A 24,980-nucleotide genomic window follows, 5' to 3' on the forward strand; every position below is an offset into this window, starting at 1 on the left:
CCAGAGCCCAGCGAGCCCCGTCCCCTCCAGCCCTTTCCTCGCCTGCCTCCCGTTCCTGCGGACCGGCTACCATTCCTTAACTGTCCTTCCACCTCGCACCGCGTCCTCAAGGTCCTCCCGGCCCTTCTGATCACCTCGGGACCCTGCGCATCCCCGGGGGTGGGGCCTCTTCTCCTGGCAGCCCCCTGACCCCGTGGATGAGGTCGAACCCTCTTCCTCTGGGCGGCGTCACACAGCTAACTCTCTATTGTACACGCTACCTACCCCGTCTCCCAGCTGGACACCGGGAGCTGTGGCTTCACTGCCTCTGCGCCTTTGGGCGCCAAGGGATGCCCGGCACACGGCAGGCGCTCAGGCGGCACTGCTCTGACTCGCCTGAGGCACAAACAGGAAAGAGTTTACAGTGCGCCCTGCAGACGGTGGGCCAGGAGGCTGGCCCAGGCTTTGCAGAGCATCTTTGGAGACACTCACCTGCGGGGGCGGGCACTGGGGGGAGTCGCGGAGTGCAGGGAGTGCAGGGAGAGGGAACGGAAGGAGGGCTGGGCTTTAAAAAAAAACGCTAAAAACCCAAGGCAGGAATGCTCGGCCCTCTCGACTTTCTTGATGCATTTTGTTTTCTGCAGTTTCCTTGAAACCCCAAAGCAGAAAAAACCCTCCAGAGAACAGGTGAGGCTGCAACCTCTCTACGCAAGGAAAGGGCAGAGCTGGAAGTCACCAGCCGGCAATCTGCCTCTGGAGGCGCTTGATGGGAATGAAAAAGCGGACACAGCGCCCTACTGAGCGCATTACAGTTCTCCTTGCTTCCCCAGCTTGGATTCTTGTGTTATCTGCATATGTTGCCTAAAATATTTTTGCGTAAAAAAGTAACGTTCGAAGGTGGTCCGTAAAAGGACTTCAGGATTTCCAGAGTCTCACACACACACACACGCGTGTGTTTTCAGCCGGGGGAGGACGGGGCGGCCGTGGGAGAAGGTCGTACGTGGAGGCGCCTCCAGCTCCCGGTGTCCCCAGCCACGGGCGGTTCTCTGCGCACGGTGAACGCACGAGCGGCTGTTGCCGGCGGCGTGAGTGTGCCTGAGACCGTGGGCGCCAGACAGCAAGGAAGTCCGCGGGCTCAGGCTGGAGTCACCGGGTGGGAGGCGCCCGTGGGGCTCGGCGGGGCCTACCACGGCTTCCGGGGAGAGCGGTTCTCAGCGGAAGGCGTCCTTCTCCGACAAGCAGTTGGCCAGCCATCTCGGTGGGAATAAAAACTCCAAAACAAACAAACAACCCCCCGCCCCGCCCCCACAATGTTCTGCTATGGGATCCAAGAAGCGGTCGAAATTCTGAGATCTGTGCGCTCTAAGGAGGACCGCAGCAATGAAAATTCAAGATAGATAAACACGGTTTTCCTGTGTTTGTACCATTAAAAAATACAAAGCAAATCAAACTTTACATGTTCTTATTTAAAGCAAATTGGTGCATATTGTACTCTTATTTTGGAGACACTGTGTTATAAGTTGCTTGTACAGACTCTTTAAAAAATGTGAAAGAATTCCACTTTTGAATTATACATGTTGTGGGACATCTGTGTTCCCAAGAGAAAACGCACTCGAATAAAGATCCGACCCACATGAAACACGCTTCACGGCGTTCTTATATGGTCTTGTTTCTCCCAAGAAGCAGCTAAGACCCCGTCCCTCCCTGTGACGCCACGTTCCCCGCCCCCGCGCACGGCCGTCTGGGGGCTCGCTGGTGTGTGTGTGTGTGTGTGTGTGTGTGTGTGTGTGTGAGAGATTCAGGCTCCTGGTTTCTCTTCCTTCCAGCTCCAGCGGCCTGCTCTGGGCTCCGCTGTCGCGGAGACGAACGACCATGCGACAGGTGTGTGAGCAGCGCTGTGACCTGTCAACCACTCAGGGGCTCGCCCTGTGCGCCTCCGGGAGGCCCAGCCTGTCCCCTGCACCTGCGCACGGTTGGCGCCCAGCAAAAGCCCGACGCTGGCCGACCCGCACCTGGCGCTCCTGAGTGTGTCCACGAACTCCTCGCGTTAACGAGTCGCCTCTAACCTCCTCCCGTCCCCAGAGGAGGAATGGGGCCGGGACCAGGAGAAGATTTATAGAAGGGTCTCATTTGCACCCTAAGACGGACTTACAGAGGGAACGTTCTGCCCGCCGCTGACGCGCGTCAGGCAGTGGGTGAACCCTGTCACCCCATCGGTGCTGGGGCCTGGCACTCACTCACTCTCAGGCCTCCCCAGCAGACTGCTGCGATGCTGTAAACTTCGACCTTCAGCCAGGCGCAGCGCCAGCTCTTTCCTGGGGGTCAGAACCACAACGCGCAGAGGCGAAGACACGGTCAGGACTGTTGGCCCGGAGCCCCGCGAGCTGGAGGTGCCAGCCCTGAGCTGCCCCCGTGGACTCCGTGACTCTGGGCCAACCCGTCCCCTGGGCCCGCCTCAGCTTCCCCATCTCTAAAAATGAGGCGCGTGATCTTGTAACACACGGTAATGCTGTTGGGAGATTGTTGGGGAAATCAAAAAAGATCGAAGATAAAGGCCCACAGAAGCGCTGAGGCGTCAGGCAGATGTAAGGTCACGCTGTCACGAGTCACAGCACAGCCTGAGCACCGGGCACACCTCAACGTTCCACTACGCCTCACTCTGCACATCGCGTGGGAGGACGACGCTGGAGGTGGACGTTGAAAAGCGGAAGCAGAAATGACTGCAAACTCTAAGTCAGCATTTTGGGAGGGAAAACGAAGACTCTTTGTCCTTAAAAAGTCAGGTTCGTGGTGGTGACGGGGATTCGGGATAACGTCTGCCCCTAAGAATGTAACGGGTGTGAGAGGAACACGACTCACGTTCCAGTGTTTACGACTTCTGGAAAACACCCGACAGGCTATTTTCAAAAAAATGTCGATGCAACCCAAACAGAGAGAGCCCACTGCTCCTCTGCACTGGGTCTAAGAGCCACACTGAGCACGGAGAGGAGTCCTCGCTGGCTCGGTGGACGGGGCCACGGCAGGGCCCCTCCTCCCCGGGACTTCCAGCAGCCACACCAGCCCAGGAAAGGCACAGGAACAACGGCGCACCTCCTCAACCCTGGGCGTGGGCCCCCGGAAAGGAAGCGGTCTTGGGGTCACCCCAGAACCCATGTCTTGGGACTGGGGCTGCTGCTCTGAACTGTTGTGGGACCCTCTCTGAATTGCCGTAGAGCCACCCAGTTGTTGTAGAGGAAGGTGGTAAGGCTGGGTAGCAAGTCGGAACCAAGAGACAGACGTCGCACGGTGTGCGCACCAGGGCAGGGTTGTAGGGCGTGTCTTCCAGATCAAAACGCAAGAGGCTGCACATTCCATGTGCACGAGGAGTCGCGTGAGGCAGATGTGGTCAGGGCCACCGGGGGAGCTCTGACCTGGCAGCGGGGATGCCTTCAATGAGGTGCTACTTCTTCCAGAGCAGGCTGACTGGGGCCATCCCTTCACGGAAAGAATCCCCTGGCGGGGCGCCCCAGGGGAGTGCCGGTCAAGCCAACCAGGTTAACCAAGTTCAACTCCAGCAAAGAGCAGGAAAGGGCTTCAGGAGAACAGTAGGAAACAGAAATGCTTGTTGGAAGCGATCTTTTGACTTTTACGTAGCGTGACTTACCCGTTTCAAACTTCCGAAAAGCAGTAGTCCCACATGCTGGCAGTCACAAATGCAAATGCATCTAATACATGTGCCTATCTGCTTTTTTCCTGCGTTTCCAAAATTGCTTTTGGTAAATGATACATTCATCTATATTTATAAGATTATAATTAAATTGACTATATTTATGAGACTTATGTAATCTTAGAGATGCCAAAGAGTGACTGTGTTACCAGTTCATTTTAAAGTGAAATAATTTTCTGTATTCATTTTTAAAATTTTTTAACATTAGATTCGTGATTCTATTTTAACTCAAATTTTAGATTCTTTTTTGGAGTAAAACAGGCTCTTTACTCTTTACAAGGCAATTTTTGAGTTGCAAAACTTCTCTCCCCCTGCTCCCCTCCTGTGTCCCCCCGTTCAACACTGGCTGCTGTGCTCAGACAGGCTGGGGGGGGGGGTCTGTTCCTGCAGCCACGTGGACACCTCTGCGGGGACGGGAACTGCCCCGGGTCTCCGGGTGCCATTCCCTGACTGGGCACAGCAAACAGTACCCTGACCGGGTGCCTCCCTCCCTTGATTGGCAGGGACAGAAAGAAAGAAGATTTCCACCCAATGCAGCAGCCTCTAACTGCCTATAGCTCTTTAAAACATCTTATTAAAAGCAATGACAAAAACCGAACAGCCAGAGCGCACACTGAGTCTCTTGAATCCTCCGTACCGGAAGAGACAGGGTGTGGCTAGCCGCTCACCACCAGGTGTTGCCCCCTCACCCACTGCACCTGCTAGTTAAAACCCATGGAATAGACCGAGACAAAGGCGAGCGGGAAGACTAGGGAAAACGTGTCAGTGCCCGAGCTGGTTTGGTAGGAGCTACATCACTACTGACGACTTTCAGAAGCATCGATGATGTCTCTGCTGATACGGGCCTTCCGGCCCCTTCACACCCCGCTGTGACTGCGCAAAACAGCCAGGATTCCCCGGCAACGGCCACCTGAGCTCCCGACCCCCTTCTCTCTTGCTGCCCCGCGGGAGTTCACCTGCCGCCCAGGTGTGCTCGGAGAAAGTGAGGGCTGTTCGCTGACCAAGGCCGAACATCCTCCACAGAGCCCTGTTTCCACCTGTCAGCTGGTCAGAGAACACGCCGCAGCCGTGGGCGGCTGGTGACCGGCAGGTTCACCACGACAATGCGCCCGCTCACGCATCACATCTCTTGCAGGGGTTTTTGGCAAAATATCAAACACCCAGGTGACTTAGCCCCACTACAGCCCAGATTTGGTGCCTTGTGACTTCTGGCTTCTCTCAAAACTAAAATCCCCTTTGAAAGGAAAGAGACTTCAGACCGTCAATGAGATTCAGGAAAACATGACGGGGCAGCTGATGGCGACTGGGAGAACCGTGTGAGGTCCCGAGGTGCCTGCTTTGAAGGGGACTGAGGTGTCACTGTCCCGTGTACAGAGTTTCCTGTATCTTGTCTCTTCCTCAGTAAACGCCCCCACTTTTCACAGTACGTGCCTGGACACCTTCTGGAGGGACCTTGCAGGCCATGGACTACCTGGTCGGAATCGTCTGGAACACTCGCTAAAGCACGGCTTTCTGGCCTCGGTCAGCAGGAGGCGAAGGGGGCGATCAGAGGGCCATCCCGACCGAGTTACTACGTGACACTCGTGCCCGGAGAGTCGCATCCCCCTGCCGCTCAGCAGAGTCTCACTTCGGAGCTCAGCCCACGGGCGCCGTGCCTGTTCCCTTACGGGGCGAGCGCTCAGCCCGGACTCAAACCGGGAGGGGCGCCGCGCCGCGCCGCAAGCGCCAGGAGTGCCCCGAGACTTAGTCCCGGGCTGGTGGCGACCTACGTAGGCCGGGCTGCGGGAAGGGGGCCGCGGGAGGCCACCGTTGCCACCCTTAGAGCCAGCGTCCAAGGAGAAGGTGGTCTTTGGGGACCGCCCAGGGGCTCGGTGCGGCCCGGAAGAGAAGGCCACCCCGAGAGATCCGGGGTGGGCGGCGGGTTCTGGGGCCCAGCCCGCTAAAACCTCCACCCTTGGGGCTCCTCGTGGAGGTCTCGGTGTCACTCGCTGTGGGGAAGCACAGGGGACAGTCCTCGCAGTGCTGACCGTGCAGGCTGGAGCCAGAGGCCGGCCTGGTGGCCTCCCCTCCCCCCAGGAGAATGTCCCCATCCCTTGCCCCATCCCTCCAGGCCCCCATGCTATTCAGACCCAGCAGCCTCTGCACACACCCTCAAGGTCCTTGTTCCTGAGAGCCTCACCGTCCTCCTGGAATCAGGGGACCATCGCCCAGATGTGAATAAGCATCATTTAAGGACTCACTGCACAGTGAGGTCATTCAGGAAACAATTAACAGTGAAATGGACCTTACACCCCAGCCCAAAACCCCCACAAAGACAAGGACAAAGCGACCTGACTCACTCACGTCCACGTCAAGACCACAGAGGGACAAGGCGGGCCCGAGGCGGTCATCTTGTGCACACATGTCCCCTGGACACCGGCACTGGAGCCCCGGACGGAGACAGGACGCAGGCCAGGCCCCTGCGGCTGTCCCTGCCCAGGGCTCGCTGTTCTCACTGCCCCCAGCGCCGCAGCCTCGCGGGGACCAGCCCTCAGCAGAGAGGCAGCAAATATCCCCGCTGGGGACTGCCCCTAAACTGGGCTCACATGCTACAGACGGGCTTTAGCCGAGACCCCCGGTTGGGGGAGGGGGTCCTTAGCCTGAACCAGTAGTTTCTGCACTAGACATTAATACTGCGCGAATCTGGGTGTCCCGGGTCACCATGAAGTGAGATTTCTGAGCGCAATGGTTTGCCCTACGGCCAATGTGTCCGCCCTGGGGCCACGCTGCCGCGTTGCAAAGTTCCAGCCCCGCGCGGACGCTGTCCCGACCCTCCGCCAGCCCTGGGTCCTCCGCGCGGCGCGTCCCTCCCAGCCGCCCCAGCGGCGGCCTTACCTGAGCTGGTGGACGCCGGCGACTTGCTGCGCCGGGACGGCCCCGGGCTCTTGGCGGCGCCCCTGCGGGACGACGAAGCTATTTTGGTGTAAGAAGTGGACTTCACGACGCGACACTCTGCGGAGAGAACACAGGCGCACGTCAGTCACTGCGGGCCGCAGCACAGCCCCGCGGACGCGCACGGCGACGCTGGAAGGGCGCGGACGCGGCCGCCCTCGGGCACCCCCGCTGCGGACGCAGAGACCCGGGCAGCGGGGAAACAGCGGCCCGCCACCCACGCTGCACGCCTCCCAGCTCTCCTCCTCTCCGACGGCGCTTTGGACGACTGCGAGGTCCGCAGGCTAGCCAAGAGGCGGGTTTGCTGGGCTCCTCTCCACGCGCCCCCTCCCCTCCCGGTTGTGTCCATGTGTGTCTTTTTGGGATAAAGCGTTCTCTCTCCCAAGAAAACACGAGACAAAAGGTCGTTCTCATACACCAAGGTAGGAAGTGGTGGGATATTCCACTCCTTGGGAAAGATTCCACCCACCCGAGTTCTGTTCGTGGGAGCCCTTGCAGGAGAGCTGTGGTCTTCGCGTGGGCGGGAGAGGACCGCTTTCACTCCGAGAGGAAAAGTGAGCCAAGACCAGGCCTCACCGGCCCCCAGGGCCCCGCCCCGGGGAGCCTGGCAACCAGGAGACCGAGTCTGATACAGGAGACCTTGGCTGATGCAAGGTTCCGGTCGGAGGCTCGGAAACGACCTTGCCTCCATGCGCTCTAAGTGCTTAGTGTCTGTGTTCGTTCAGTGCAGCACCGCGCACCCTAACCAGCAGAGACCTTTCTGTTTCTCTCCTAGTTCGCCGCACCGGCCAGTGAAGAGGCACCAACCCACACGCCTCGTTCTTGAGTCGCCGCGTTTAATAAATAAAAACATTCTTATGCTGGTAATGGCAATTAACACTCCCTGTGGACAGGAAAGCATGAAGACTATTAAAACCACACTGAGTGATGCATTTTTTCGGAGGGCGGTATACAAACCTAATTTTTTTCCCTGTTCATTTTGTGGCGAAACGACGTCGAGATCCGTCTGCACATACCTAGCCGTTCCCAGCGCTTCTTCGCACCACACTGCTCCGTGAGCATTCCCACTCTTTCATTCAATGAGGAGGAGGAGGAGCAGGACAGAGAGGAAGGCATAGGAGGGGGAGGAGGGGAGGGAATTCTGCCTTGGGCTGTAGTATCCGTGGCTTCACGGCCACGGCAGAGGGAACCGTGAATCGGGACCTGACTGCGCGCGGCCAGGCCTTGGAAACGGCCACTTGGGGCCACTGCTGGCTGTTTCGGCCCTGCAAGAGATCCCCAGTTCTTGAAAAAAAGAAAAAAAAATCTACACACATGGACACAGCAGAAATGGAAAGACAGAAGAAAGCAAGACACTTGTTAACATCGGAAGACACAAGGAAAGCCACAAGCACCGCTCACAGGGGCCGGCAGCCCCCGCGGGTGCCTCTGCGGAGGTTCTAATCCACAAACAGGCCTTCGGAACAGTGACGGGGACGGCCAGCCAGCCCCGGGCTCCGTGCACACACGTGTGCCTGGCGCTGCCCTCGGTCATGGCCTGGCCTCTGGCACGGACACCGGCAGGCAGACTCGGTCACTGCAGTGCGGTGGGTCGGTGGGCCAGCTTCCGGCTGAACTTCCACCGCGTGTCCTCTGTGCGCCGCGCCCCGGGCGCGGCAGGCCCATGGGGGACGAGCCTCGTTGGGGAACCGGAAACACCGGGTCTTGCCTGCCTCTCAGTTCACGGGCCTCGTGTTTGGAAACCTGGGCCTGCGACACAGACGGCTCTGTGTGGCACGGCGTTTTCTCGTTTTAAATCAAGCGTGGGGCTGCAGCAAGGGCAGGGCGACCAGGACTCTCTGCCCCAGGGCGTGGGTGCTGAGAGAGAGCCACGAAAACTGGAAGTAATAGTTTTAAAGGCTCAGCGTCGAGTGAGCGAGAACGAAGAGTGGAAACAGAAAGTCTCCAGATGATGCACGTTGGTGACAACACCCATCTGGGAGCCACAGCGCCAACTGGGACGGCGATTTCAGGGCTGGCTGCACGCGGCTCACCGCCGGTGCCAGAACCGCTGGCCGTGGCCCCGGGCACCGGCCCAGGCTGGGCGTCGGCGTCCTATTGCGGCACCGATCTGGCCACACTCGGTGGACATTTTTCCAGCTACCAGAAAGAAATGAGGTATTTTAGTTAGGCAGCTCAACCTCAGAGCAAATGTAGACATTTCACTTGATTTTTAAAACATAAAAAAAAATTTTTTTATTGTTCAATTACAGCTGTCCCCATTCCCCGCCCCATTACTCTCCCTTGCCCGGCCCCTCCCCCCCGTTGCCCATGTCCGTGGGTCCTTGCCACTTGTCCCTCCGCGTGCCCCTCCCACCTCGTTCCCCACTATCCCCCCTCCCCACCCTCTGGTCACTGTCAGTTTGTTCTTGATTTCCACGTCTCTGGTTCTATGCTGCTTTCTTGTTTGTTTTGTTGATCAGGTTCCACTTCTAGGTGAGATCATACGGTATTTGTCTTTCACTGCCTGGCTCATCTCACTGAGCATAATTTTTGAAGAGCTGAAAAAAACTCGTGGTTCTGTAACCATGCTTCTGTAGCATCTCTTGAATTTACTTCTCTCACTGCATTCTCCGTCTGTCAGAAGCATCCACGTGCTACTCGGCCACCCCTGCCCCCCGGGGCCCCAGCTGGTACCCGGCACCGTGAAAGGCAGGCAGCAGCGGGTCAGTCACCGCTGGTCTGACGGCTGTCGATCCTGTGACCACGTGCGTGAAGCTCTCTTACTGTGCACGGAACTGACCTGATGTCTCACTTCACAGACGAGGAAACCGAGCTTCAGAAAGACAAATAACGTGCACCGGAGCCTGGGTCTCTGGGTGGGCGGCCCCTCCCCAGCCCGGGGTCCGACGCTGGGGCCTCAGCGAGCTGTTCCATCGCGAGCAAAGTCCAGAGCGCATCCGTCCGTGCCTGAGGTCCGGGGCAAGCAGGCGAGCGGGCGAACAGTGAGGAGGATGCAGAGAACCGCTTCTCCTACCAACACTGAATTAGAAACCTAACACACGAGTGCTGCAAGGTTATCGGCATGTCTACTGCGTCAGCAAAAAGAAGCGACGAGCTCCCAGAAGTGAAGTTTCAGTGAGGCGACAGCTCACCACCAACTTTGCACCAGTTGCCTTCAGGGTCAGAGTGGACCTTCAAGAGTTAAGGGGGGGGGGGGGGGCCAGAGAGAATAACTCTGAAAGGTTGAATAATAGAAACAGAAACAAAACCATTGTAGTAACGGCTTTTTCCCCCCACAGAGGAAAGTAAAACCAGCTGAAGAAAAGTGCAGCTCCAGGTCATAAACGAGAAAAAAAATACAAAGGACTCCAGCCATCTTTCCCACGGAAGTTCAGATTTTAACCACTGTAATGAATCTAAGTGGGAGCGGTATTTTATCACGGAGGGAAGTGCAGGGAGGAATGTTTAATTACTTCAGAGGGAACGCCAGATCTCTGGGAGCTTAAACCCACGCACGAGAAACACTGCAAGTAAGGGCCTCTGAGGCCAGCGGCGGAGAGAGCCGGGCCTGTTCTCCCCAAGGTCATCTCCACAGCCTCCAGCCGGGAGGAGCAGCCACCTCCGCTCTCCCTCTCCCGAGGGGGCATTTGCCTTCGGGGGACAATCCCTTCATTCCGACACCCCGGGCGCCCCGTCCGTCCGCCCTGAGAGGGCTGCGCTTCCAGGGCCTGCGGACACACTGGGCCCCGCAGACACTCCTCAGAAGCGTGACACTGGAGGGCTGTGTGTGAGTGAGGTGCTCTGGGGGGGCTGCGGCGGTCATTGCTCTGGCTACTAAAGATCACAGCTACCCCACGTCCAGAAGATCAGATCCAGCTCGGTAACTGAGTCTCTGGGGACTGACTCTCCCACGGCGAGCGGGCGAGGCTTGGTTTGGCCTGACCCAGAGAGTCCCCGTGGGCCCCGCCGTGGAAGGGGAAGTAGCCTTCCCCCTGTCCTGTCTACGGAGAGCCGCTTCACGGAGGCCCTGGGGGCTGGGTCGGAGGGAAGTGGAAAGGGCCCCCGCCGCCCCCAGGGCCCGACTTTGGAAACTGGGGCTCTGCCACGGATGGACGCAGGGACAGCCCAGACGTGATGCACCCCCCGCGGCAGGCCCCCCACGCCCGGAAGCGGCTGGGAGGCGGACGGACGTGTCAGGGATGGCGCTGGAGAGCAGAGGCGCGTCCGAGTTCCACACGGCCACCGGCAGCCCCCCTGGGCTCCCCGGCACGGACACCCGTGCGGTCAGGGGGGCCCCCCTGCCCCTTTGGAGGATCCTCATCGAGGCCAAGGGGAAGTCCCACACAGGTCCGGACAGAGTCTGCGACGTGCTGGCCCGAGAATGGTCTTTGAACAAGGAACGTTTTACCCCTCTAATCTCTTCTGAACACCAGCCCGAATGAAAACACTCTCAGCGGAGCACCCCCCCCCCCACGAATCCCTGCCCTAAGCCCAGGGGCTCCGAGCTGCTCAGGGCGCAGGCCGCGTGTGCAGAAGAACCCGGCAGGGCCGGCGGGTGCTCGGGGGCTCCCCCCGTCCTGATTATACAGACAAGCCCCCTCTCGCCCTGGCCAAGGTGCAAAGCCTCCAGGAGGGGCACCCCTCTTCTCTGCGGCCACCCACGTGCAGAGGAATCAGAAGAACACCTTTGGTGCTAGAGACCCTGTGCGTGTTGCCCCCAGCCCGTGGCCAGGAGAGAACCCTCGCCACTCCCGCTGCTCCCGAGCTCTCCGGCCAGTGCTCTGCGGGTCCCACGCCCTGGGTCGGAAGGCAGCCCTGGGACGGGGAAGGGTACCCAGGTCAGTGAGTCAACTCGGGCCGGCCCTCCAGCCCGCGCTCTCCAGCGCCCCCTGTGGCCGGAGGCTTCACCTCCTCCTGCCTGACGGCTCCGAGCTTCGCCGTCCCGATTACCCTCCCCCTTGCCGGCGGGGGCGAGCCGCACAGAGCCGTGCTGGGGTGCCTGATGACTCAGTTTACTTCCTGTGGGAGCATAATGACTTCCGAGCTCTGCGGCGGCGCTGGCGGGAGGCCCGGGCGTGGGCGCCCGTGGGGACTGCGCCCGTCCTCTCGTCGTTTCGGGGCCGCCCGGATTACAGGTCACTGCCGACACCACGGTGCACGCCCAGCCCGTGGGCCGTGGGGCCCGGGGCCTGTGTCACGGCCCTAAACGGGGTCTGCAGCACGTCTGTCTGGAACAAAAGCAGTCAGCTCAAAAGCTCTCAACCATGGTTTTTTTTGTGGGTTTTTTTTTATTTTTTTTTTTTAAAGAAGGTATGTAGCAGACTGGCTGGGAGCTCAGGCATCTTTTGGAGTCCCAGAAACTGAGATTTTTAAGAACTTTCTAAAAATACGGCCGCGTGCGCCTAAACCCAGCACCTGCACCGGCCGCCACGCTTTCCGCCAGCGGGCGGTGCCCACCAGATGGCGCCGCGCGCTCCCGCCTGCCCGCGGCTCGCGGAGGGGCGCTGGAGGCGCAAAGCCGAACGGTCACCTAACGTCCTGCAGGCTCTGCTGGCAGCGCCGGGACGTTCTGTGCCGACTCCTCCCCGTCGCCCCGCAGACCTGCGGTTTTGGTAGCAGCGCCGACTCCCTCTTCCAGATACCCCCCTTCCTCGGGCAGTCAAGCAAATGTCGACTCCCCTGCCCCCAGCACAGCAGTGGGGGGTGGTTACAGCAGGTGGCTGGGCGGCTCTGCTCTGGGACGTCGCCCGGTGGCCGGGGGTCCGAGGGTCAGGCGAAGGCGTGGCCACCCTGAAGGTGTGTCTTCAGACGGACACCCGCAGCAGGCCCGTCCAGAGAACAGAACAGAACTGGTCACTGGGTGATGGACTTGCAGAGAGGCCGGGTGGGGGCGGGAGGGCGGGGCGCAGTTCTCACAGAACGTTCTCCGCGAACAGACTCTTGTGATGGCGCCTTTTTTATATCACTCGGATACTAATAATCGACGAGAAAAAGGGACGAAGAATGCAGGAGCGCCCTGCCGTGATTGTTTACAGGATCACCAGCATGCTATTCATCTCGGTTGTCATGCCTTCCCGGCCAGGACTATCGACAGCTGCTTGTGGTCACGTTTTCAGGGCCATGCAACGTCTTCTACCAGAAGACTTCGACGTGCTGTCCAAGGACAGCGAGGCTGGGCCGAGGCCACAGCGTGGGACTTAGAAAGTGACTCGGAATCTGGGGCGCAGAGATGGCGTCGGCTCTGTTCGCAGCCACACCCCCGGCTCCCCACCACCTTGCTGGCTGTCACCCCTGAGCATCCTCAGCTGGCTCACTGCCCGGTCCCCGAGTTCCAGTCCCAGGAGAGAGGAGAGAAAGGGAGGAGGCGTCCAGACCTGAGGCCAGAACAGCCGCTCCGTGCCTTGTTGTGCGAGGTCTTCGTTCCCTGAAACGGAGCTCGGTCTGTCCTGCGCCCCGCACGTCCGCACCCGATCAGGGCCAGCTGCTAGGAGCACCCCTGGGCTCCACCCAGCAGCTGCCGGCAGCAGCTCCCTGGTTGTGGTGACCAAGAATGTCTCCACTCGTCACCAAATGCCCGGGGTGGGGGGCCTGTTGCCCCTCGTTGAGAACCACTGCTGGACCTTTTCTTTAGACATCATTTCCTGGGGGTCCGCAATCCCGGCTCGTATTCTCCCTCGAGGGCATGAAGGAAGCCCTCCCGGCGCGTCTCCCGCCTTCGTTCTGCAGGTTTGGCCGAGTGGATGTCAGCTCCCTGCGGCGATCACTTCCTTCCTTCACCTCGGGCCACCGTGAAAAAACGCTCCCCCCTTCTTTCCGCGGGACTCGCCTGGGGTTCCTGATTAGACCTCGTCCCTCCCACTGCAGTCCCTTGTTGCTCCCGAATAAACCCACTTTGCTCGAGAGATGCCAGGCTGTTCATGTGATTAGGGCCAACGACGCTGTACTGCTTGGATGACGTGATGCCGTCCGTGGCCTGGGAGTGTCTACATTCACAGAAGGACCCTGGGTGGCTGCTGCAGCTGCGGAGGCCCTGAGTGAGTGCTCTACTGAAAGGCTCAAGAGAAGTACCCAGGGGCCAGTTAACAAGGGCACCGGGCGAGTGGGCCTGCCCCGGCCAGTTCGTGGCCTGGTCGGTTAAAGCAGAAAAACCAGGTTCTTGCTGGGGGGAAGGGCTCACGCACGAAGGAAATTTCCAGAACGTCACATGCCCTTGCCCAGATATTCTGTGACGTGGACATCAAGCCTGACTGGAAACAGGGATGGGCCACCAGGAAAGGGTACTGGCGCTGGAGGTCAGGTCCAGACCGAGTCCACACTGTGTGTATGAGTGAGACTTGGTGATCTCTGGTTTCCTGTCTGGAGGTAAAGCCGAAACTTGGGAAGGTAATTCCCCTGAGTTACCTTTGAGCCTGCACTTTCCTCTCAGTGAGGAGACAGTAACGATTCAGTGGGGAGCTGAGGTGAAAAACCTAACAATAAGAGCCGGTATCAGCCTCCAGACTCCAGTGCAGAAGAAAGCTCTGAGAACGCCGTGACAAATGACAGGCTGCACTTGCTCGGTTATAAAGGGACCGTGTGACACTCAAGAATAATGACACAAATCTACGTCTGGGCAAAGTCTCCCTGGGACAGAATTTAATTTGGAGGTTTAGCCTTTAAGGAACAGGGACCATCGCAGGCGTTAATAAAATTTAGCTGCTTCAGGGAAGAAGACAGTTAACACCGATGTGTGTGTTTGCAAGAGCACAAAAATAAAATTGGGAATCGAATTAAACATTCCCTGCCCGAGGCTTCAAATTCATATTTTTATACATCACTCAGACTGCTGGGTTGTCTCCCCATAATCTCAAAATTAAAATAATCAGAGCCTTAAAATGCAAAGGTAATGATTCTATAGATCAAAGAAATAAAACCTGGGAAATATTTTGTGATTGCTTCTGCATCACGATTACTATGGAGACGGTGGAAGGCATTCTGCTCATAAAGTCAGAGGGAATTGACATTGTAGCGGAAGTTCCCTTAGATGGCAGGGGAAGCTGCTCGATAATAAAGGAAGAATGAGATCTTGAGAAAGGTTTTATTTCCTTCCAAGGAGACACTCAGGAGGACCGCAGCCAATCGCATTTCCCCACAAGGGTCTACATGTTGTTCTAAACATCAGCAGGCTTTGCAATTAAGGACTTCCTGGGACCTGACGCAAGTGCCTGCCCCGAAGGAACGAAGATGTTAGCACAGCGCCCCGCTGGGCCGCACAGCGATGTTTCTGCCGAAAGTGTTGTGCTGTGAAGGCGCCTGCGGAGAGACCCCCTGGAGAAGCACGCGCTGCGAGTAAATGTTTTCTGCGCATGACCGACCGAACCCAGGAAACGACGATGAAATAAATTGCTTCCTTTTTGTCAATGACTTAGTACATGAGCCCGACAATTGTCCCATTAGGACCGTTCGTACAGACTGTCCATAGTCTTGGAGACAAAGAAAAGCACAAGGGAGGTTACTGAGGGAGTTGGGGGGATGGGGGAAGGGGGCAAAGGGGGAATCACTGGGACAACTGTAACAGCATAATCAATAAAATATAATTAAAAGAAATAAATCTTAAATAGGGCCACACACTTGAAACCCAGACAGAGAGTCCCTCGTTGGAGTAGGAGACGCATTTCTCGACACTGCCCTTTGCAGAACTGTCACCCTGTTCTGAACTTTGGGTCCCTGGCGTCCAGCCCCCCGGCCACCCTCCCCGACAACGACCCGCGTTGTCAGCCCCACGGCGACTTTCCTAACGGTCAGCACGCACTGCCCCGGGAAGGAACGCTTCTGAGCAGCACGTTTGGGACGAAGGGGGCGTTCGTCCCAGCAGCCCCGCCCTGCTGCCACAGCAGGCGAACACAGCGAGGGGCACCACGTGCGGATCACAGGCTTTCCGAGCGCCGCCGGTGACTGGAGGGCGAGAAGGTGAGACGGTGACGCGAACACCTGTGCACGGCCAAACCGATGGACAGCCCCACGCTGCGGGGCCTGGGCCCAAGCAGCGCAGATGGGTCTCGGAGCTCGGGAGCCCAGTTAAACCGCTGCCCGACCAGACAAGGCATCGGCCTGGGTTTCTGGCGCTCGTCCTGGCCGCCTGGCCGCTGGATTTCCCGGGCGGGACCTGGGGGCTCAGCGCGCACGGAGCCTGCAGTGGAAACGAATCTACTGAACGGTCCCGGGGCAGCTGCCCGTCAAAGCCTGACCGGAAGTGCCTGGGCCTTGCCCCTGGGACAGGAAGTGACGCTTCTGACCACCCAGGCAGTGGAAGAAAGATCCTATCTCACCTAGGGACGGCTGGGCCAATGGGAGGCTGCTGACACTCAGCCAATGAGAAGTCACCTTACTTCCAACTTTCTGTTTCCTCCAATGAATGCTTGCTTTACAACAGCCCCTCGCCAGGGTCTATAAAAGAGTGTCCTCCGTTGTTTCTGGGGACTTGCACGTGCTTTCCCGGTGGGCTGTGTATGCGAGTTGTTATGGTTTGCTGTTCCCGGATAACGTGACTACATTTTGCTGGAGAAATGTCTGGCTGTCTGTTTATTTAGGGCCGACAATGCTGTTAGCTTCTCAACCCTCTCATTTCACTTTGCTTCTTGTATGTCAATTTTTAGGGGAAAAGATTTTTTAGGAGGATATGGAAATGGGAATTTGGGGAGAGGCCGTTATTACCAGTTTTAAAGCAAAAGTCTGTTTCTTACTCTATGAAAACCTGAGGAAGATCGTTATCTAGGAACTGGTCTGGGGTGTAATCTGATCACTTACATCGCAGACCACGACATTTGTTAAGGGAAGAGCCATAGCAATGCAAATAGAGGCCTTTAGAGGAAAGTGTGCTCACATATAATGAGGTCTGTCCAAAATGTATCCAGTCGTGTACTGTGAAAAATAGAGACCCTTATTGAAGAAGATACAAGAAACATTGTGCATGGGACAATGATGCCTCAGTTCCCTTCAAAGCAGGCACCCTGGGACCTCCCACAGTTCTCCCAGTTGCCATCAGCTGCCCTGTCATATTTTCCTGAATCTCACTGAGGGTCTGAAATCCCTTCCCTTTCAAAGGTGATTTTAGTTTTGGGAAAAGCCAGAAGTTTCATGGTGCCAGATCTGGGCTGTAGGGGGGCTGAGTCACCTGGGTGATTTAATGTTTTGGCAAAAAAACTCTGCATGAGATTTGATGCATGAGTGGGCATGAGTTGTCAGGATGAAGCTATCAGTCACCAGTTGCCCATAGCTGTGGCCTCCTGAATCATCTGAGTAGTTTCCGTGGAGAAATGTTCAAGCTTAAGGCAAAATTTGATGCAGATTTGTTGCTCTATTTGCTCAGTCATTTTGAATGTGACGGCCACACAGTACACACGCTCACTCAACAGTCTCTACCGCCCCCACTGACTAGTACAGTGAAGTCGTCATTGTTCACCCATGCATATTCTGGTCCACTCTCCTTGGCTGCCAGGTTACACTGATGTCATGCAAACCGTTCTCATTATATTAACAATGGCTGGACTTTTCCCAGACAGACTTCATATTCAGGAAATGTAAAATTATGAATGACCAACATTTCCTGGATGAAAAAAACTTTCAAACAAATTCTGCTTTCTAAATTCTTTCACATTCATGAAACGTAAGGGAGACATTTTAAAAGTGAGTGGATACTTGTGGGTAATTCTCTGCATCTTACTCTAAAAACTTAAGATTCCCTTTGCTCCCTTTTGCCAAAAAGCGTAATATTTATTATCCTGTTTCTCGTGCTTCCTTCTTAACTGGACTTTCTTTGTAATGAGAAGTACCCTTCGCATCATCTGCCTCATAAAACCTTTGGTTGTACAGTTTAATTTCAAAGTGGCCTCTTCACGAGCCACATATGGGCTTTCCTTTCTCTTCCGAATGACAGACACTGAGGCCCACCCCTGGGTGGGTGTGCTTCATCATCTGTTCTAGAGTGGGGAAAAGAAGAAAACCGTCAGGAGCGTTTAAATTAAAGCCTCTTTCCGTTTCCTTTTTATTAGGAGAAAGCAGACGATGGGTTGAAAACCTGACTTATTTCCCCTAAACCTATTTGGAGATCACCTCTAAAACGAGGGGTCCAATGGGGCTTGAAAGGGGCTCCCCGTGCAGTACCTCATGTGCGTCCCTGGGTTACGGTATTTCAAGGCTAATAAATACCGGGGTCCTAGGCAGGCAGCCATCGGACAGGACGGGACCCAGGGTTTTGGAGTGACTCTGGGCTTTGAATGAATGGTCTGGTTAGAAGGGAGACATTACGGTTGACTTGGGGTGGGGGGAAGCTGCCTGGTGTCATGGTACTCTGTCTGAATCTGGCCCTGTGCCATCGAACACACGCATCATTGCAGCAACCCACAAGGTAGTTCTCTCTGGCAAAGTAATTCACTAAATGACTGCGGTGGATCACTGGCTCTTGTGGCTAGACTGATCAGCTTCAAATACTCACCCAGTACATTGCAATGTCGAGCTAAGGTAAACTTGTATTTTTATCATTGATCTGGCGCTCTAGTTCCGAAACAGAGTACCAAGACATGTTTAAAGACATTCAGAGGGAGAATTTTTTCCCGACTAAAAATATTAGCAGAAATGTATTTAAGTGCTTTTTGTAAATCTGTGCTTGTTAAAAAAATAGAGACAAATAATCTGGTCCTCCTCATCCTCCCTGGCACATCCTCCCTGGTACCTGGTGAGCATTAAAGAACCTACAGCCTCATTTAAGCGAAGAGAGAAGGTGCCGAACATAACAGCCTTTCAGCAACTACAGAATTCTAGCGAGGTCCATCGGGCCCTACTTAGAAACATGTTTATACTCGCAAACTATTAACACTTCATGCATAGTTTTCCACTTTTTCTTTTAAATTAATCCATCAAAATGTTTTATAGTGGATTTATTATCTTCAGAAGGATGACATGTACAAGTAATAGAAACCGGCAATGCTCTTCGTAGCGCAGTCCGGCGCGGCTCCTGCGTGGCACTAGCATGGCGCAAGAAGGGCGCTGTGGCCTGGGCCAGCTGCCCTGGGGGCCGGGGGGAGAGGGCGCATCTGGACTCAGACCGTTTCCACGTGCAGGGACAGGGGGCCGAGGGGCATGCCGGGGCCTCGAAGCCCAGAAGAGGGACACATCCCTTCTGGGTGTGCGTGGCGGCTCCCGGGAGAGGCCTACGCCGAGGTGACCTCGGTGAAGGGAGAGAGCACGCGAGTCGGGGCAGGAGAGGCCCGAGGCCGCGCAGCGCGTGGGCAGTGAGAACTGGCGCCGTCCACGCCCGCTGCACCCGATGAGAACAGGGAAGGAAAGAATTGAGCCCGCAGAGGCAGGGGCGGCCCCTGACGCGGGGTCTTCGGGGCCGTTTAAAAGAACACGGGCTTTACCCCCAGGGGACAGGCACAGGGTGGCAGGGAAGCCGCTGGTCTGTCGAGGTGTTTCAGAGAATGGGAAGGACGTGATCATTTTAGAGGGAACACGAAGACGCGGCAGGAAAGGGCGGATGTAAGGGACGCAAAGCTGGAGGCGAGAAAAGTGGCCCGGGAGTCACTGGTGATGCCGTGAGACCCGGCGGCGTCTGCCAGGAGGGCGGAGGGTGGGGACCCAGGGCGGGGACCCAGGGCGGGGCGCACGGGCCGGACTGGGTCGTGGAGAGAAGAAGGGAGGATGGAGCTCTGGGAGCTTCTCTTCTATAGAAGAGACCATCTATATCACCAACAAGCAACTTTATTTTTTAAATGACTTTATTTCATTACTTTTTAAGAGAGGGGAAGGGAGAGACAGAGAGAGAGAGAAACATCAATGTGTGGTTGCCTCTCTCACACCCCCTTACTGGGGACCTGGCCTGCAACCCAGGCCTGTGCCCTGACTGGGAATCGAACCACTGACCCCTTGGTTTGCAGGCTGGTGCTCAATCCACTGAGCCACGCCAGCCGGAGCCCTAACAGGCAGCTGTATTAGTACTGCAGAGGCCTCCAAACACACCTATGAGAGTGTTCCATTACCGGGGCCGACACTACGTGACCTGTAACATCACACAGCACAAGATGTGACTGATCAGGTTGACTCTTTCCTCTTAGTGTGTGTCTCTTTAATTCCCTTCCATTCCTGCTTCCCAAGGTCAACTTTAAACACACACTGCAGGTCTGTGAAGGCCTGGGTAAGTTCCAATTACAGGTACAAGGTTATTTCCCCGGGCCGACACAACGTCCGTCAACGCCTCGCCCTCGCAGAGCAGGCCGCGGTGAGTTACCTCCTCACGTGTGAGCTAAATGGTGGTCCCTGCCCGGTCTTCCAGGGGAAGCTCCAGGAAGGAATAAAACACACTTCTCATTACCCCAGGCCCTCGAGGAGCTAGTGAGCTCCGTCTTGCGAGGACACACGCACAAGTCAGGATGCCCGAGAAGTGTCCGCTCCTGATGAGCGAGAGGACACGTTAGCAGGAAGCGCCGCCTGTCCTGGGGAGACTTCATGCGTGGGCAGTGAGACCCCAAACCGACTGTCGTCGCACCAGCGCGGCCCGTTTGCAACAACAACAGGGAAGGAAAAGGACGCCGGCCACGCCGGCTGGCGTGAAGAGCACTGTGGGTTCGAACGCAAATCGGGTCCAAGAGGGATGGGCAGAGCCACTGGGAACTGTCTCTTCCCTCGACGCACCGCATTCCCGTGTGGCATGACCTCCCCGACCCCACGCCCCAGCGACCACCTTCCCGAGACGGCGTCCAACCACGAGCGCCGCACCTGGTCACTCGGCACCTCTCCACACCTCTGGAGGGGGAGGGGTCACAAAACGGTTCTTCGTTTTCCTTCCTCAGCGTCTTCTCAAATAAACGACTTTCAATGGAGACGCACGGAACAGGGGTCTCTGGGCTCTCAAACCACTTAGCAGCCCAGGCTGGCGTCCCAAGGCGAAGTAGGAAACAGGATAAATGTGATTCTTGCTATAAGTTGTTGCGAAGTGCTTTCTCCGAGCAAACTCTGAGATCCCGGGCACGCGGGGGGGACTTCAGCCACGTCGCCACAGGCAGGCTCCGTGGCGGCAGGGACGTGAGGTCGCGGGACGAGGGTTCGCTAGAAGGCCGCGCTGGCCGGACTCTCGCAGCGCAGAACTGAACCTCAGCTGGTGCTCGCCAGAGAGCGTGGGACGTTTCCCCTTAACTCTGGCCTGGGTTATTTTAGCCCAAGTTGGTGATGTCGGCGTCAGACAAAGGAAAACCATTTTAAAGAGTAGAAAGACATATTAACGAAATTATTGTTAGGGAGAGTACTAACCTCCTATTTTTGGAGGCTGCCAAATTCTGAGGGGTTTTCTGTTTGTTTTGTTTTGTTTTTAATGAGTCCTCTCTCCAGAGGAAAATCACGAAGGAATTCTCTGAGGGCCAGGAGCTAGCTGACTCATCACTGTACTCCCAGCATCCAGCTCCATCCCTGGCACACGGGGCGATCTCATCGTTCAACCCAATGGGAACAGGAGGGCCATGAACTTGAGGGATGACGGTGACTGCGGAGCGCCCGGGGTCGTGGAAATAGTTTTATGAGGCACTAAGTAGAGAATAAATAGTATAAAGAAACGTTTATTGGGACATTATCCTTGGGAATCGCTACTAATTGTACCCCAAATTTCCCAAGAGGAAGTTAAGTGCTCTCCTTGGTGAAAGAAAACATAAAAATAAGTAAACCCTAAGTATGATAGTATCATATTAAGCATTTGCAGCAATTAATTCATTAAGCCTTAGAATACACCACCAATTTGGAGAATGAAGAAATGGAAAGATCTTTTTTCCTCCAAAGTCACAGAATTCCCACGGCTGCAGGTCACCCGTGAGAACCCAAGTGGAGGAGGTGACTCGGACAGTGAGCGCCGGGCCACGGGGTTTCAGAGCCTCTTCGACGTTATCATTCCCTGCCGAGGCAGCGCACCCCTAACCCACGCTCCCTACTTTCGACTCTTGGAGTTGGCCGCTCAAAACCACATCCTGAAAGTTTGATTAAAAAGAGAAAAGGACTAAGGGGCTACTTGAAGGGGAGTGACTGCACCTCGGTGGAGATGTTTCAGTGACGGCTGTGCCACAGGGGAGGGCGGTCCCTACGCAAAGCCAGTCTCAACCCTCAGACCTGTGCGTGGACAAACATCCGCAGGGGCAGGTGTTTCCAAACACGGGGCCAAGCAAGAGGATTCCGGGGATTTGGTTTTAAGGACGGGAGTCACAGGCAGCCAGCCGCAGGCTGCAAATGCTCCAAATCAGACCTTCAGGCTCCGGGGGCCGGGGTGCCTTCCAACTGCCAGGAAGACTTCCAGGACCCAGTTGGTGAGCTGGCACCTGCAAGGAAGCCCGCACAAAATCCCCGGAACCCCCGGGAGCAAACCCCAGGGAATCCCACGGACTAACACCCCCCCCCCAATAGCCCTAGCACGCACGCACCATGCATAGCCTTTGTGTTTGAACACAGAAGCCCCCCGGGGACCTCCAGTACCTGGCCCGTCGTCCTGGCTCTGCTCCTCTCGGTCTGGCTGCCCGCCCCACCCCACCCCGCACACCTGTCCTGCCTCTGACCCGAGCGCGTGCAGCAGCGTCTCGAGAGGTGGAGGGCCGAGCTGCCAGGAGGAGGCGGAGAGCAAAGGGGATGAAAGCAAGCCAAGCCTCGTGTCCATGTTCCCGATCATTTTCTGAGGTTTCCAATTAACCACAAACCAGGAACCACAAGAAAGCGGACGTTTGTGACCGGGAGGCTCCACCGGACTCCCGGCGGCATGGCCCCGCACCTGCGTGTTTTGAGTACCCGAGGAAGTGGCGTTTGTGAATTCATTATCCCGAAGTATTTCCAGCAGAGACTAGCACTGTGTTTCCCGTGGGAAGGCGCCAGGTGGGGGTGCCCTCTGGCCGGCTGGAGACCGCACCACGCGTGTGACCCGCACGTCGGCCCCGGAGCCGGGGGTGGCCTGGCCAGGGCGGGGGGCCGGCGCAGCCCGGCGCACCGGGCGGACTCGGGAAGACGCGGAGCCCCGCCCGAGCCCCGCCCGGGCTCTGCCCTCCCCCGCCCACCCGCTGTGCTGCACGTGCTCGTGCGCGGATGCCGTGCTCGCCCCCGACAGCCTGAGGCGCGCTCACGTCAAGGGGCGAGCCGAGAGAAACGTGTCCACGCCTCGTCCTCTGGTAGCTCACAGATGACGGGTTCTTTTTCCCTTTCTAAAAATGCAGCGACTAGATTTGGAACAATTGCACTCCTCCACGAGACGCAGTTTGCTCTGTAATTTCACGGGGCGCCGCCGTGCCCGCTAGTAGCTGGGGGGTCACGCGGATGCAAACCTGAGACGTGGGAGAGGGGGGCTGGGGGGGCTGGGGGGAGCCTTCAAGCACGTGAGCCAGGAGAGAGGACTCCAAATGCTCAACTGCCGGCGGAAAAACGCGAGAGCTGGCTGATCTCCAGTGCGGGCTTACCCCTGGCCGCAGGGCTGGCTTGCCCCGGGTGGGCTCCGGCCCCATGCTAGGCCGGGTGGGAGAACAGCACTGGCCCTGGCTTGGAAGGGCCTGAACGCCCACCCCACCGCTTACGACCCCGTTCGGCCGCGCGGCCAGCCGGGCAGGTGTGGTTGAGCCAACGCCTCGGGCTGTGCAGCGGCGCCAGCGCAGGGAGCGAGACGGCGGCGACCCCGCGCCCGCCGGCAGCCTTCCGCCCGCCCGCCTGGACACACAGACGCCCGGGGCGGGCTTCCCCCGCCGCTCAGCGAGTCGTGGGGTTCAGCCCAGTAGCTTCAGGAAAGCACTTTGAAGACGGCAAAGGTCCGTAATGATGCAAGTTCTACTGTGCGCTCAGTTGACTTACAATTTGTTGGCGAAGCCAACAAGAAGTTGTCCTTCCCAAGAGTTTCAAAAACAAGTAAACTTTGCTGCTGATTTAAGTTTTAAAAAAACAACAACACTTTTTCTTTCTCATCTAGAGCTAGCACACTCACGTGCTGGGGAGTCGTGCATCTCCCTTCCCAGGTCCGGGAAGACTTCTCCAGCTGCCCGGCGTCCCCGGCGGCGCGGGCCCCAGAGTGCCTTCAGCAAGGCTACGATGACAGCCTTGACTCCGGCAGCTCCGAGGGTGTTCTTTTTTTGTTGTTTGTTTGTTTGTTTTGTTGTTTTTTGTTTTCCCCTGCAGAAGATAGATTCTTCGAACCTTCCCTAGGGCCGGGACGTGTGCCAGGGGTGTCCAACCTTTCGGCGTCTCTGGGCCACACAGGAAGAAGACGAGTTGTCTTGGACCACATGTTAAATACATTGTGACACGTAATCACAGAAACATCTCATCGTGTTTGAAGTAGATGTACAGTTGTGTGTTGGGCCACACTCACAGCCCTCCTGGGCCGCGTGCTGGACCCCCTGGTACACCGATGCCCACGGGCTGCTGCCTGCAGGGGGCGCTTGCCCTCTGGGCCGTGGGCTCTGAGGCTCCTCCCGGGACCCTAAGGGGCCTGAGTGCCTTCGGAAATCACTCTGTTCCCGGGTCTCACCTGGGCTCCCCCCTTTCCTCTTCCCCCAGGAGACACCAGCATCGTGGGGAGGAGGGCCAGGTCTCAGGTGAGGCGGTGGGCTGGACCCACCTCTCTCTCGGCTCCCGAGAGGGATCGTTTCCCTTCCCCGGAGCTCACACGGCTACTCTGTAACGTGGGGGCGGGGGGGGCGGCACCCCCCAGTTACACGAATCGCTGCCCCATGCGGTGCCCGGCACAGAGCCGGGCAGAGAAGACAGACTCACAATCACTAGCTCTTGCATTCCCCTTCGAACCCACCCACAGGGCGCCCCTGGAGCCATTTTTATAGATTTTTCCAGCACGTTCCATGCGTCGGTCCCTGTTTCAGACCTCATGACACTTTCCCCGCTGCTGTCGTACACGGAGGGAGTGACAGGCCCTTTCTCCTGGGGTGTGTGCATGTGTCCAGGTGTACGGATGTGCATCAGTCTGTAACCACACAGCATCTATCTGTCCCCCAGCGTCCCCTGCAAGCTCATCCGCCATGCCTCCCCCCACGGACCTGCCCTGCATCCACCCGTGCCCTGAACTGGGAGCAGCAGGACCACGCGCAGAGCGCCATGGACGGAACCAGCCGGAGGAGGGAGGAGGAGGGGACGACGTCTGATTCGGATTTCCTAAGCAGAGCGGAGAGGCAGGACACGTAGCAGGAGAAAACAGCAGGCTCGTTCACCAGGTGTCCCTACGTGACCAGCAGGGACGAAAGCCTAGAGTGAACAGGCTGGGGGCCGCCGGGGGCCGCTGAGTGGGGGCGTGGGAGGAGCATGAGCAACACTGAGGAACAGGCGTGCGGGGTGTGGGGGAACCCGGTGGACCCCACGGAGATGGAAGAAACGGACCTTTGTAGGGCAT

General features: G+C 57.2%; 1 protein-coding gene across 5 annotated transcripts in view; it reads right to left on the bottom strand.

Annotated features, from left to right (window-relative positions):
• DCLK1 (doublecortin like kinase 1) overlaps window positions 1-24,980 on the bottom strand; it is a 227,670-nt gene that overhangs the window by 80,184 nt on the left and 122,506 nt on the right. For all 5 annotated transcript variants that reach the window (XM_045838918.1, XM_045838919.1, XM_045838916.1 and 2 more), the window contains one exon: window positions 6,560-6,676. In XM_045838918.1, the coding sequence (XP_045694874.1) occupies window positions 6,560-6,676 (117 nt within the window). The remainder of the gene's footprint in view (window positions 1-6,559; window positions 6,677-24,980) is intronic.

The sequence above is a fragment of the Phyllostomus hastatus genome, unplaced genomic scaffold, assembly GCF_019186645.2.
Source record: "Phyllostomus hastatus isolate PE091 unplaced genomic scaffold, TTU_PhHast_1.1 phas_contig_29, whole genome shotgun sequence".
In the NCBI taxonomy this organism is placed as follows: domain Eukaryota; kingdom Metazoa; phylum Chordata; class Mammalia; order Chiroptera; family Phyllostomidae; genus Phyllostomus; species Phyllostomus hastatus.